At 38.9% G+C, this 15,910-nt stretch overlaps 1 protein-coding gene across 6 annotated transcripts in view; it reads left to right on the top strand.

Moving 5' to 3' along the window:
- Positions 1-15,910, top strand: part of ADAMTSL1 (ADAMTS like 1) — a 1,088,032-nt gene that overhangs the window by 779,630 nt on the left and 292,492 nt on the right. For all 6 annotated transcript variants that reach the window (XM_008254434.5, XM_008254437.5, XM_089317536.1 and 3 more), the window contains one exon: positions 7,960-8,086. In XM_008254434.5, coding sequence (XP_008252656.4) covers positions 7,960-8,086 — 127 coding nt within the window. The remainder of the gene's footprint in view (positions 1-7,959; positions 8,087-15,910) is intronic.

Raw genomic sequence — 15,910 nt, forward strand, 5'->3', positions numbered from 1 at the left:
ATCATATGCATTATTTAAAAGATGTGGTAGAAGCTATGACTCTCAAAATTGCTCAGGTTTTTCTCTCTTCTTGGAGGTTCAAATATGTGATGCCCAGCATGCCGCACATGCTCAGGACCTCAGATTTTGCCTTGTACATAGTTCCCTCACTCATACCTTTTTATTCAACTTTCTTGCCTTTTTTTCCCTCTTTGCTCTATTTACCCGTTGGATTTTAAAACATTTTTATTATTAAATTTAAAATATGTACTGCAAATCTTTTCATGAAAAGAGAAAGTGTAAACAAATTAATTCATATCTAAGTATTTTGAGAATAAAGTTAGAGATGTACTACCTCCCTTATTTATTAACATAATTAGTAGGTGAGGTATAATGTACACAAAAGCACACTGTTACTCTTAGAGTCCTATGTGAATTAAATCGTTATAAGTAAGAGTGACTGTGATCAGATTTTCAGAGTTTAGTTTTCTGTATTTGTCTTTCCTAGTGCTGAAAATAGAGGGATTTAAAAGTTTCTTACCTCATGGTGTTGGATCAAGAAAAGCTTGACCTCACTGGCTTAGAATTTGATGCTAGAAGTTGAAGTCTTTATGGGAAACCATTTGAAATGGGGCCAGCATGAACCCATCTAAGAATGTCAGTCTCGATATCTGCTTTTAGATTATACTCATTTACATTCTCCAAATCATCAGCATGGTGATCTTTGTTTCTCCTGTGCCTCCTAGCAAAGACATTTTACTACACATATTTCATAATCTACAGGACTTCAGTCTTGTGTTCTGCCTGCTCACTTGCTATCAGCTCTACAAAGTGAGAGAAGAAACCCCTCTCAGCACGTTCTGCAGGCCTGATGCCTACAATCTGCATAACATGTTAAAAGGCTGTGAGCCAGCTTGGAGTGGATGCCATGGTCCTAGTTTTTAGGAAGTTTACCTCCACCCCCTTTAGTAAGTCCTAAAGAATGAAGAAAAATCAAGAATGTTAAATGTGCATTCCACTCAAAAATAAGGCAGATGCTACATGACTGTGTACATGTGTACATGTATATATATGAGAAAGGGCATATGAATATACATTTATTGTATTTTTCATTGATTTGAAAGAAAGAGTTACAGAGAGAGTACATATAGAGAAAGAACTTCCATCTACTAGTTCACTTCCCAAAAAGCCACAACTGAAGCAAAGACAGGAGCCAGGAGCTTCTCCTGGATCTCCCACATGAGTGCAGGGGCCCAAGGACTTGGGACATCCTCTGCTGCTCTTCCAGGCCATAGCAGACATCTGGTTCAGAAGTGGAGCAGCTGGGAATCAAACCCTCACCCATATGGGATGCTGGCCCTACAGCCTGGGGCTTTAATCTGCTGCACCACAGTGCCAGCCCCAAAATACACATTTCAGATACAAAACTGATATCTGGTGACAAAAAAATACATCTAAGATGTAAAACTAATTCCTGATGGCCTACTAATAGTGTCTGAACAACAGAAGCATTATTATTCTTGATAAGTCTCAATGTGTTATTTTACCTTTCCCCCAAATTGTTCTTGGAGAGTTTCACTTTTGATGTCACCTGAGGCAAAAATTTTGCAAAATAAGGGGCCAGCATTGTGACCTAGCAAGTAAAGTGGCCTCCTGAAATGCCGGCATCCTGTATGAGCCTTGTTTTGTGTCCCGTTTGCTTTACTTCTGACCCATCTTCCTGCTTATGGCATGGGAAAAGTAGCGGAAGGCAAGTTTGATCCACTGCCACCCATATGGGAGACCTGGATGAAGTTCATGGCTCCTGGCTCCTGGCTTTGGCCTGGCCTAGCCTCCATTAAGACCATCTGGGGAAGCTCTCTCTGTCTCTGTCTCTCTTTCTCTCTCTCTCTCTTTTTCTCTGTCTCCCCCTTCCTCTCCCTTTCCCTCTCTCTCTCCCTCTCTTTCCACCTCCCTCCCCCTCTCTATCCCCTTCCTCCTCTCCCTCTCCCTCTGTAACTCTTTCAAATAAATAAATAAATTTTTAAAAATTTTTGCAAAATAAGCAACATTGTGCAATGATTTGGGATGGAAATGAGATTAGACTACTGCATGTAACTGATACCTAGAGTAGCTGAATGCTAATGAGCTGCCTTAGGTCAAAATATTCAGTTAGTTTTCCACCCTTTGCAAAAGGATTCCATGCAGTTGCCAAAGTTATGAGTGGTCATTATCTAATTTTAATATTTTGTCCAGAATGAGGTGGGTCTGGAAACTCAGTGACACAAACATTGCCTTCTATGACATTTTGCTAATTTTGTAGGTGCACTTGAGAAATAGTCTCTTAAAAATACTAGCCCTTTACAGTAATCCTTGTTCACAGTTAGGACAGAGGTTTAGATTTGGCCTCTAGTCATTTATGGTAGATCCATTTCTCTGTACACACACAGATACACACATATCCCTACCCCCACCACACACACATTTTTTGCATATATGCATATCATCAATGACTGCAGCCTAAGGTTGCCTGTCTGCAACCTACATTGAAATTATTAGCAAACCATTATGTTTGGTCTTATGTGTTTCATTGATTTGTCAGCATCCTTTGGTCATCTGAAATGTCAGATATTATGTCAAGCAGCACAAATACAAGATTCATTAAAGATGGGTTCTCAATTAAGCCATGATCTGGTGTAAAAACAGACAGGTTAATACTTATAAGATAAACTCAATAGAAGATATAACAATTTGAGTTGGATGAATATGAAGCCCCTTAGTGAAATTGGCAAGAGTTAATGGATTTATTTGCTCATTAAAAAAATGAAGTCAAGATGCAGTCATTCCAAATATAGTTCAAGAACCAGGTTCATTCTCTCTCTTTCTGCCCTTCTACCCTTGCTGCAGTGCTTCGTTTTCAAGATTATCTTATTTTTCAGCATGGCTTCTGGAGCCTACAGGGAGGAGAGCAGATGAAGGGCAGAAAGGATATTCTCTGGTTAAGTCAGCTTTTTTTAAGTAACACTTCCAGAAGCCCACACAACATTCCCACTGTCATTCCACAAAGTACAGGTTAGTCACATGGTCAATGAGAACTGTGTTCTCTTAACTGGATCTAATGCCTTCCCAAACAAAATTAGAGTTTAGAGAAAAAAACATGGATATTTTGCAGCAACTGGCAGTCTCTGCCACACGTAAATATGAATAAAGAGCAAAGGAAGCTCAGAGCAATAAAGTAGTTACCTCTGGAATCTAGAAAAGGCTTTTTAGAAGAAGATTTTATTTATCTTTTTGGAAAGTCAGGATTAGAGAGAGAGAGAGAGAGAGAGAGAGGGAAAGAGATCTACCCACTGGTTCACTCTCCAGATGGCCACAGGCTGAAGCCAGGAGCCAGGAGCTTCATCCAGATCACCCATGTGGATGGCAGGGGCCCAAGCTCTTGGACCATCTTCACTGCTTTTCCCAGGCCATTAGAAAGGAGCTGGATTGGAAGTGGAGCAGCCAGGACACGAACTGGCAGTCATATGGGAAGCTAGTATCAAGGCTGGTGACTTTACTCAGTATACCACAATGCCAGCCCCCAGGAAAGGTGGCTTTGAGGAGATAAAATTTGGGATATAAAGGATGAGTCTGAGAAAGAATATTCTGGGCAAAAATACTAGCGTGTGTAAAAGTACAGAAGGATCTGGCATGATTCCTGCCAATTAATCCCATTTCTATTATTTCTATTTATTTTCCCTCTATTAATAACAGGTCCTAAAGTAACAATTTAATTTTCAATTAATCTAGCAGTTATTCAAGATAAACATTAAAATATGTCAAAAATGATTATCCTCATATAATTGCTAGCAGTTTTCTACTTGGATCAAAATAAGAACATTTTATCTGATGATGACATTTTAAAAATAATTGAGTTAGAATATTCTGGCATCTTAAAGAGGAATTGATACAGAGAAAAGAAAAAAAAAACAATTGTGTTAGGGAGATGCTTGTCTTTCAAACACTGAAGTTGAACAAAACCCAGTTAGAACTGGCTTGGTTCATATCCGAGGACCCATTGGCCCACAGTGAGAGCACCAAGTCAGAAATATCTGGCCAAGTTAGCCTTAAAAATCTGTCACCTCCTATTTAGTGAATCCTAATATGACTGTTACTTTGGATCTGTGAAGCTGAACTGATCTTTTCTTAAATTGGTTTTGGAGTCATAAGAAATCTTTAGGATTAGAGAGATTTTCCAAGATTATCTCCATTGGCTCCATTAGAAACATCAGATTCCATCAAAAATTTTCCAAAGTTAAATCCTTGAAAAACCTTAAATTCCTATCTTTTAAGAATTGAATGCAGTTAAGTTTGAAATGCCTGAAAGTGTGAGTTCCAGTGCCCACTGCATATGCTGTCCTCCCACTCAGCTGAGCATCTGTAAAATTAAGCCCGTTTTTTCTTTTCAATCCCCAAGAACAACAGTAGCATCAATAATTCATTGAATGCTGCCTAAATTATGATTAACAAACTTTCTTTCTCAAAGGATTCAAGTGATGTAGTCTTCTGAAATTTTCATTTTTGCCAACTTTGCTTTTTGCTTACTCTCTTAGCTAGTTTCTGGGCACCTCTAAAAGATACTGAACCTCACAGCAGTCTCTCTCCTTCAGTTAACTCCAACTCCTCATTCGCATCTCAGCTCAAAATTGATTCCTCAGGAAAGTCTCCTCTGGCTTCCCTAGCCAGATTGAACCCTCCAGGTTTTACACTCTGTGTAAAATGGGTCTCTGTTTTATGGCTTTTATCATGATTATCATTTTACATTCATTGTGTGTGTGTTTTAATAACACTCGCCTCCCCATTAGACTGTCAGTCTCATGAGATGGGCCCTTACATGCTTAAATTCACCAGTGAATCTCAATCTTAGTACAGTGCCTGGTCCATAGCAGGTCCTCACTAAATGCTGCTGGAATGATTAAATTAAAACGTGAGGAAGGCTGTGGCTGGCATTTGGTGCAGCAATTAAGTTGCTGTTTGGGACACCTGTATTCCCTATCAAAGTGCCAGCTCCACTTCCGATCAACCTTCCTGTTAATGCATAACCCTGGGAGATATGAGTCATAGCCCAAATACTTGGGTTCCTGCCACCCACATGAGAGACTCAGATTGAGTTCCAAGCTCCTGGACTTAGCCTGGCCCAGCCTCTAGCCTTGAGGGCATTTTAGAGAGTGAACTAGTACGTGAAAAATATCACTCATTCTCTCCCTTTCAAGTATATAAAAATAAATAAATTATTTCCATTTTTTGTAAATAACATACTTCTGTGATATCATTTCGTATTGTATTCAAGATATTACAGGGAATACAGAATTGATCAGTTTTTGTGTAGATCCAGCTACAGATAAGAATTCTGAAAATAATTATGCTGCAGATACATAGAAGTACACCAAAGGCAGCACATACTTGACTCTGCATGGTTGGAACTTGTTTGGATTCGAAAGCAGCCTCACTGCAGCCTCTGAATGGACCAAGGCAAACTGCTACTTGAACACAGTGAGCCCACAGGGGTAGAGCCAACCAGCTTTGCTGCCTACTTTAGAACTCAACACAGTGTTTACCTAATATCTTTGTATTTCAACAAATACACAACTGTTAAAGGAGTCATTGCATTGTTATCTATTTATAAAAAGACTCTTGTGAGGCTAGTATTGTGGTGCAGCAGTTTAAGCTAACTCCTGCAATGCTAGCATCCCATATGAGTGCTGGTTTTATTCCCAGCTGTTCTACTTCCAATCCAGCTCCCTGTTAATGCATCTGAGAAAAGCATTGGCAGATGACCCAACTACTTGGTCTCTTGCCACCTATGTGGGAGACCTGGTTGAAGCACCTGACTTCATCCTGGCCATTACAGAAAAGAACGAGTGGAACCTTCACTTTCTGTTTCTCCCTCTCTCTTTAACTCTGCCTTTCAAATAAGTAAGTAAATCTTTTTTTATAAAAAAGATGTTTGTTTGCTTTTAATGAATATATATTAGCACATTTTAAATATAGAGTACATATAAAATATATATCACAATGCTGAGTTATTATAATTTTAAATCTTGGCTTAAGCATTTATTTGCAATTGAAAATAAAAGGTAAAGAGAAAGTCAAGACTCAATGAAAAGTACAGTAACAATTATATTTTTGAAAGGCAGGACGGATTGTAGGGACTCTGTGAGGTTAATCCCTTCCAGTATCACTATAGTTCTCATTTTATTTTTCAAAGACAGTAATTGAAATAGTTTGGGAGTGGATAAGTCTTTTACTGCTAGCTGTAATTATAACTATAAGAGATTCAACCTGGAATAATTTGGATCTGACTTGTTTTTAAACTGAGACATTGCCAAGGAAAGAGTAAAGATACAGATGAGCTTGCCTGCCTGCTTTATACAGGCTTATGATTTTGTTGAGCATGCTTTGGAGTAAACATAAATGTTTTGATTAAAGTATTTAGAACTTAGTTTATTATGGTTTATTATTAACTAACTGACCTTGGGCAAGGTTTATGTCCTCAATTGTCAAATGAAAATATTTTCTATCTCTCTTTTGCTCATTATTGAGATATTTGAATTGTGCCTGATACACTTGGTCCTGGCAGATTGTGGGGTGTCAGTGTTGTTCATCTATGTGGCCCTTCATGTCAACCAACTACTTCCTCAACACCCATACATTGACCCTGTTTCTGTTAGTTGACTGTTTCTCTTTTTTGCTGAAGTATTTTAGAAAATATGTAAGTAGACTATATCTTTTTTTTTTTTTTTTTTTGACAGGCAGAGTGGACAGTGAGAGAGAGAGAGACAGAGAGAAAGGTCTTCCTTTGCCATTGGTTCACCCTCCAATGGCCGCCGCGGCTGGCGTGCTGCGGCCAGAGCACCACGCTGATCCGATGGCAGGAGCCAGGTACTTATCCTGGTCTCCCATGTGGGTGCAGGGCCCAAGCACCTGGGCCATCCTCCACTGCACTCCCTGGCCACAGCAGAGAGCTGGCCTGGAAGAGGGGCAACCGGGACAGAATCTGGCGCCCCGACCAGGACTAGAACCCGGTGTGCCGGTGCCGCTAGGAGGAGGATTAGCCTAGTGAGCCGCGGCGCCGGCCTAAGTAGACTATATCTTGAAAAGGAAGTATCTTCATTAACATTCAGCAAATATTTACTGAGGGTCTGTCATTTACCTAGCACTGTTCTGGTTGCCTAGGAATGTATCAATGAGTACATCACACAAATCCACTACCCTTAAGTGGCTTATATTCTAAGAAACATATGGAACATGGAGATTCTTCATAAAATGTACCATGGTTATCCATTTTGTCACTTGGGTTAATCCTAATTATTGGCAGTGGGAATTATTTTTGAACTGAACTTCTTTAACTTCAATAGTTCAAGGCCTTTTCTCCCATACCTTCTCCCCACCTTTCCCTTTATCCAAATCTCTCCATTCATTCTCTCATTTCTTTTGTTTTTTAATGTTTTATTTATTTGAAATACAGAGTGAGAGAGAGAGAGAGAGAGAGAGAGATCTTCTATTTCCTAGTTTATTCCCCAAATGCCCACAACAGCTGAGGCTAGGCCAGGCCAAAGTCAGAAGTCAAGAACTCCATCCAGGTCTCCCACATGGGTGACAGGAGCCCAAGTTCATAAGCCATCATCTGCTGCAGGAAGCTGAATATGAAATGGAGGTGGGACTGCATCCAAAGCACTCCACTATGGAATGTGGAGATCCCAAGTGGCAGCTTAACTAGCTATGCTACAACACCTGCCTCTTATTCTCTCTCTTCTGTTCGTATATTTGACATAAAACATCTTTACCCATGGTACATTTTCCCTTCCTTAGCTTGACTCAGGCTGCAGTTCAGTCCTCTTCACAGGAAGTATGTTTTATGCCCCGCATGGATGAAGGGAGGGTTATTTGGTGTTTGGCCTCACCATGGACCCCTGCCTTGGTAGGTGGCTGGTTGAATTTCACATCTTTCTTTCTTGTTAGATTGTTGGCTGCGATCACCAGCTGGGAAGCACCGTCAAGGAGGATAACTGTGGGGTCTGCAACGGAGATGGGTCCACCTGCCGGCTGGTCCGAGGGCAGTATAAATCCCAGCTCTCTGCAACGAAATGTAAGACACTACAGAGATGGGGCAATATTTGGACTTGCTGACTTGTTATCCACCCCTAGCTTAGTTCTTGCTCCCCCTCAGCAGCCAGGGACTAACATCTCCACTGATATGAAAATGAGTCTGAAAATGTTATGGAAAGCTTCATGTTCCTGTTTGTGGGTTAGCTTAGATGGGATTAGTCAGGTCACACAATTGCAATACCAGGCACAGCAGGAATAAAGTGGCCCTGGGTCTAGAGACACTTTCAATGCAAACATAGCTTTGCTGTGCAACATTGGAAGAGAGGAAATCCCAGCTCCTCTGTGATATGGGGGTTTCACTAGCCTGATGGAATATAGCAGAGAGCACAGGAAGATTGGCACAATTCACCCACATCATAGAGATCAGTAGTCTTCATTTACAAAGTGTCTTTGGTCAGGGCTCACATAAGTTCTTCCAAAGTTAGTATTAGGGTACGATTATGTGATATCATTTATTGACTTTTGTGTCCTGATCTCTCTCTACAGCAAATAAATGTGTTCTCACTATACATATACATGTTGGGAACTTGATGTGATCTTCTCATTCAGTCTGTATAACAACTTCATGAGTAAGATCCTGTCAAATTTGCATTTGTGACATCATGTTACAAATAAGACAACAGAAGCTTACCCATATTATGTGACTTGCTCAGAGTCACACAGCTACAAAATAATAGAGCCAAGATTTGAGCTCAGAAGCCAATTCCAAGCCCTAAGCACCTATTCCTCTGCCTGTCACACAATCCTTGTGATGTTTGGGAGGCAGAGAGATGAATCAGGGCAAGGTGCCTCTGATGTCTGTCCACTAGCATCCTGCTAGGGTAGACTGTGTATAAGCATCTCAGGATACTTATGCCAATAATGGAGTCACATGTTAATCTAGGTCATTTTACAATATACAGTCTTCTCCTTAAATCAGCGTTTGACATACAGTGGCAGATATAGATAGAAATAAGACAGTCCTTGGCCACACATTTTTAGAATTATTTTGACCTTACTTGGCATATTTTCTCCAGATTTTGCCATCATCTTTAATAGATCCTTCACTGAGCATCTCTTATCACATGTCTTCACTCGCATGGGAAAGAAGAATGAGTATCTGTACCAAGTGTGGCTTTGCTCTCCTCACTTGTTGACTAGTAGAAAGAAAACAATTGACATATGGTGGGATTGTGGCTTTAAAAGGAATTGTGGGTCAAGAAGAAATGCAGATGCAGTTAACCTTGTGTGCACTGAAAAACTACTCAGGGAAGTTATGAATAGTTTGCCCATAGGGCAAGGTTCTAAGGAAGAAGTCAGGCAGAAAACATGAAAACTTGGAGATGCCAGCTTAGGAAACCCTCTACGTTCTAACTCCCCTAGAGCAGTGAAACATGTCATTCTGCAGAAGATTACAAAAGAATCAAGACTCTGGCAGTTAGGATGAAGGATGAGATAATGTAGACTTTGATGCAGTACATTCAGATGAGAATTGTCCTAAGTCTTACGTGTTGGCGGCTTCTGCTATACAATGAAACATTTAAGATAAAGGCTAGAAATGAGTAAAGAAATGGTTCCTTTTAAATCTTTTAACTCATACTAGGTAGTTGGACAATTGCATTTAAAAGGTCACTCAATACAGGACTCTGTAAGGAATGCTAGAAGTGTTAAAGCCCTTCTAATTTTTTCTGACACATAACGGAATCACAGCTAATTATCTAGAGGTACTGTTAGGTACAGGATTCTGTGCATTTGTGCAGAGTGACTTTGTTTCTTAACGGCGGGGTCCTTCTTAACTCGCATGCCCCTGCTTACCAGCTCTCGTAGAGAACGTATAGACGTTTCTCTTACCCTTCTGTTAGGGTGTGATGGTGACCTCTGTGATCTGTATCACTGCAACTGAGGTAGAGAAGCTCTGAAGGAAGAAACTGAAACAGAGTGAGAGCCACATGTCACCTCCAGGTCTGCAAATAAATATATCAGTGGAAAGTGCTCTATCTAAGACTGACAGTGAGTAAATTATATAATATGCGGCCTGATGATTATACATAATGACAAAATACAATTGACTCATCTACCTTGCCCTGATGATACCTCATGACAAAATGATTTATATCAATAAAGCTGAGCGTATGCAAGTACCTCACCACAATCTATTGCAGATGCTGAGCACACTGCCTCACTTATGTTCCCCCCCCGCCAGAAAAATCCTCCCCGTCTATCCATAGACTGTGAGGTGACCCACAGGCAGGGAAGAGTAGGCTGCCGTGCAGGGCCCAGTGCACCAGCCAGGTGAATGCTGGTCCGTCCTGAAGGCCTTGGAGTTGCTCTGCCAGGTCTCTCCCTTGTATTCTGCCAAAAGGCACCACAAGGCAACCTCATGCGCTCCCCTCAGATGCCTGGATTCTCCAGCCTGAACTCATTTTCTCTCAGAATTTCTATCCAAGTGTTTTTTTCTTTATGTTATCAAGCCTTAGGAGAACAAAGAGAAAACAGGAGAGTGGAGAAAGACCATGGCAGAAAGTGCCAGAAGTAGAAAGAGAAGGAGGAACTTATCAAATAGCTCCCATTTGCTGGTGAATAAAAAGGAACCATCTTTGCCTGAAAAGGCATTACAGTTGCTTAATGCAAACAAAATGAAATAGAGCAGGATCAAGGTGCTGTCTCTGCTCTTTAATGGGAAAGACTGTTTACCAAGAGTTTTCAGTCTTCCCACTTCTCTTGGTCATCTCTTCTTGACTTCCCAGCCCAATAAAAGAAAAACAATTGAATATAACTAACACTACTTTGCTTTTGATTCTGGAAATGTAAAGGTTCATTTTCTTAGAAATGTTATGGACTGAAACTATATTATGTGATTTCCAAGTGTACTCAGATTTATTAGACCTAGGCCCAGCCTGTGTGCTCATTTGGAGTCCTCGCCTGTGCCTAGGTATGTTCTGAACTTACGTGACTGTCCGAAAGTTCTCTCTCCACCTTCCTTGCATGCCAAGGCCCAAGTAAACTGATTTTTATCAAGATAAAAGGAAGCTCCTAGCACTTACGAATGTGCCTCACAGACTGAGGTTTATTCTGATTAATAATGACTGTAAATAAACATATTTCTGGATTATCAGTCTGGCTCAAATATTTTGAGGTGAAGTATGTGTAAAATAATATTGAAGTGTCTATATTATATGGTTAAAATACACATGAAATTTTAAATAGAGCCCAACTCATTGAAGAAATTTCTGTTTTGTAGCTGTATGGTTCAGGCTATATGTGCAAGCCACAACCTACATAAATAAATACTCATTTATTTTAGAGCAAATATTTATTAGGCCCCTGCTATGTATGGAAGAACTCTTCTAGGTGCTAGAAATACAACAACAACAACAACAAAACAAAAACAAATGTTCATTTTTCTCTTGAGACTTATAGACAAGTATCAGAATAAATGGATTTATGAAATGTGGTGACCTGGAGAGGAGGTAAACATTGTGGTATAGTGAGTAAAGCCACTGCCTGCAGTGCCGGCATTTCATATGGGCTCCTGTTCCAGGTCCAGCTGCTCCACTTCTGTTCCAGCTCCCTATTAATGCGACTGGGAAAACAGCGAGAGATGGTCTAAGTGCTTGGGCCCCTGTACCCATGAGGGATACCTGGAAGAAGCTCCTGGCTCCTGTCTTTGGCCTGGCCCCACCAGGGCCTTTGTGGACTTTTGGGGAATGAGCCAATGGATGGAAGATATCTCTTTCTCCCTCTCAATATTTTTTTTAAATCTTCAAAGGAAAAGGAATGTGGTAATAGGAGCTATGGAGAAAATAAAACAGGGAAAAAGGCAAACACGAGATTGGAATGGGCTGGCAACCAAGGCTGTGGGAAGAAGTTTCAGCGTTAAGTCGGTTAATAAGGAAAGGACTTTGTGATAGGGCATTTGAGCACAGATGCAAGGGAAGTTGAAGTAGCACACTGAACAAGAGTCGGGAAAGAGAACTGCAGGCAGAGAAGAGCAAATGCAAAGAGGCTGAAAAACTTGCATTTGTGACATCTTGAAGAGTGAGGAAACCATCGTGGCTAAAGCAAAGTGAGCTTTAAAAAGACTAGAGGATGAGATCAGACACACTCAGGCTGGTTAAAAGAACAATAAGAAAAGAAGGTGAAAAGGAGGAAGGGTAGGGTGGTGGGGTTTTTATCATGCTCTTAAAACTGTGCATATGAAATACATGAATTTTGTTCCCTTTTTATAAATAAAATTTTTAAAAGATAGGAAATTATGAAGACAGGGAGGTTATGAGTTATAGTGAAGAATGGTATGAATATTGTAGGACTTATATTTTAGTCCAGTTGAGTTGAGAAGTCACCGGAGGTTTTTGAACAGAGAAATTGCTTCATTTAATTTTTAAGACCTGTTGTATCTACTAGGTTGAGAATAGATTACTGGGTCCAATTTTGGACGTGGGAAAAGCAATCAAGTAGCTAATACCTTATGCCTGGCCAGGGAGAATGACGCTTGCACTGCACCAGTAGTTGTGGAAGGGATGAGAAGTGATTTGATTCTGGATACACTGCACTTCTTTGAATCTAAAATATCATTGATTGAAATATGTACCATTATTTCATGTGTTACAGAAAGAAAAAAAAATGTTGATGAGATGTAGAAAACATGATACAGTCAGTGCTTTCCAATCACTTGGATTTTTACTTCATAGTCCTTAAAATCTTAGATTTAGAAATATTTTCCCTATATTATACTTGTGCATATAGAAAGAATAATTCATACATGAAACTTTTTCTCAAACTTTAACTCTTCTACATTCTTGCAAATTTAGTTTAGAGGGAGAAGAAAACAAAGAAAGAATACTCCCATCCACAGGTCCAATCCCCCAAATGCCTGCATTTGGATTGTGTTGGTCTGATGCCAGGTGCTAGGAACTCAACCCAGGTCTACCATGTGGGTGGCAGATTCACTTACTTCAGCCATCACTGCAGCCTCCCAGTGCATGGGCATTAATTGGAAGCTGGAGTCAGAGCTATTTATGGAACTCAGGCCCCCTTGTGGGAGACACAGGTGTGTCTACTAGGTTTAATGTCTGCCCCCTTTTTAATCAACTTTATTCAGTCCATTTCTGTGCATAACCAGATCCCTGGTGATAGAGAATTTTTAAAGGACTCCACAAACAAATCCATTGATCATGTTGAGTGAAATATGTTGGATACAGAAAGACAAAGACAAATACTGTAGGTTGTCCCTTATATGCGGGAGCTAAAATTTGAAAAGAAAAAAATTAAAAACAAAAAGAAAGAAAAAATGCCTGTGTCTATCAGTGTTGCTGCAAATATAGCTTTGTCAAACTTTGTTTGATATATTTATCAAACCAGCAGTTAAGAATGTTATACTACTATAGTTTTAATGATAAGCAATTATTTTAAAATTTACTGTATATGGTTAAAATGGTCATGTTCCCATTTGATTATTATTTATAGCCCTTATCTATGTTATCACTGAACTAGGATATTTTTACTTTTTATTAGTTTATCTCCTTATTTAGTGGCAGATTAAGCCCATGATTGGAATGGAAATTTAAAATGTGTTATCTCAAAAAAATAAAAATAAAAAAGGGAGAGGCAAGAAGAAAGGAAGCAAGAGGGTGGAAGAGAAGAGGGAGGGAATATCATAAGAGCTGTATCTAGTAACTTCATTGAATCTGTTCTGTTTGTATTACTATTACATTAATATGGAAAAATAAAGTATTGGGGGAAAAAAGAACTCTTTGCCTAATCTCAGGTCACAAAGATTTTCTCCTATGTTTTCTTCTTAAAATGTTATAATTCATTTAACACTTTACCTTTGACTTTATGACTGATTTTTCAGTTGCTTTGTTTAAAATATAAAGTTCATTTCTAGGTTAATATTTTTGTATATGCATGTCCAATTTTTCTAGTACTATTTGTCAAAAAGACATTTATTCCTATGATTTGTCTTTAAAACTTTGTCAAAATTTTATTGCTCAGTTTTGTGTAGGTCTATTTCTAGACTTTGTATTACTAAATATTTGTCTATCCTTTCACCAATACCACATTGTCTCATATATTATAGCTTTAAGACAGGTCATAAAATTGGATAAAATTATTCCTCTTTATTCTTTTTTCAAATACATTTTGACACTTCTTGTTATTCATCTTTTCATATTAATTCTGTAATCTTATCAATATATACACAAAAGACTTTCTGGTATTTTGACCATAATTTTATTAACTTTACAGACTGATTTAGAGTAATGAATTGACATCTTTATTGTAAATTGTTTAACCTGTGAAGATTTTCTCTCTTTCCATTTATTTAGATCTTCTTTGATTTTTTCATCAGTCTTTCTTAGTTTTCAACATATATATCCTGTACATTTTAGTTGGATTTAAACCTGTTATTTTTTTTGCAACTGTTGAAAATGATAATGAATATTTTATTTCCATTTCCAACTGTATATCACTAGTTTATAAAAACAAGATTGATTTGTGTGTGTTGGTCATGTATTATGGAACTTGCTAAACTCACTAAATAATATAAGGACTTTTTGGCAGATTATTGGAACTTTTCCCTACAATCATGTTTACACAAAAAGGATGTCTTTGCATCTGCCTTTTCAATTTCATTTTCATTTTCTGGTTTAGCATACTGGCTAGGACACCTAATATGGTGAATGGGAATAGAAAGAATGGACATCTTCATCCTAATTCCCAATCTTGAGAGAAAAGCATTCAGTCTGTCATCATTAAACATATTAGCTGTAAGTTTTGTTTTTGTTTTTTTGTGTGTGTGGATGCGAAGGCCCTTTATCAGACAAGAAGTCTGGTTTTTCTGCTTTAGACATTTGTTGTGAAGGATTGCATTATTTGGTTTCAAATTAAAAAAAAAAAACAGCCTTGCATTCATTTGGTTGCGAGCTTTTACATCTATTTTCATGAGAGATAATGGTCTCTAGTATTCTCTTTTTTGTCCTCTCTGTCTGGGTTTGGTATCAGCATAATATGAGTTTGGAAATGATCCTTCATATTTTATTTTTCTGGAGGAGATTATATAGAATTTATGTTATTTCTTTAAATGCTTGGTAGCATTCGCCAGCGAGACCCTGTGGACCTGGATTCTTTTTCAGAACATATGGAATACAGTTATAATAACCATTTTAATATCCATTCTGTGTTTTGATTGATTTTTCACTTCAGTGTGGGCTGTATTTTTTTTTATTTCTTTGTGTGCCTGGTCATTTTTGACTAGACTCCAGACATTGCAAATTTTATTTTTTCGGGTACTAAATATTTTTGTATTTCTATACATATTCTTGAGCTTTGTTCTGGGAGCAGGAAAGTTATTTGAAATCAGTTTGATCCTTTTGGGTCTTAAAATTTAGAAGGTGACACCAAAGCCATGTTTGATGTAGAGCCAATTATGCCCTTTCTGAATACCAAATGCTTCATGTTTCATTTTCCAGTCTGACTGGTTGGGTGGGGCACTATGCTCAGCCCTGTGTGAGCGCTGTGTGGGCTTCTATATAATTCTTTGTGTGGTCCTTTTCCCTGCTTCACATAATTGCCTCATTTCCATGTGTTGATTAGTGTGCTGCTGGATACTTACAGGAATCCCGCTCAGGTCTCCAAAATTGACTCTGTATCGCTTCTTTGTTTTTAAAAATTTATCTATTTATTTGAAAGGCAGAGTTACAGAGAAATAGAGGCCAAGAGGGAAGGGAGAGGTCTTCCATCCACTGGTTCATTCCCCAATTGGCTGCAACAGCCAGTGCTCAGCTGATTTTAAGCCAGAAGACAGGCGCTTCTTCCAGGTCTCCCA

Source organism: Oryctolagus cuniculus, chromosome 1 (assembly GCF_051225735.1).
Source record: "Oryctolagus cuniculus isolate XC-2025 breed Fujian yellow rabbit chromosome 1, ASM5122573v1, whole genome shotgun sequence".
In the NCBI taxonomy this organism is placed as follows: domain Eukaryota; kingdom Metazoa; phylum Chordata; class Mammalia; order Lagomorpha; family Leporidae; genus Oryctolagus; species Oryctolagus cuniculus.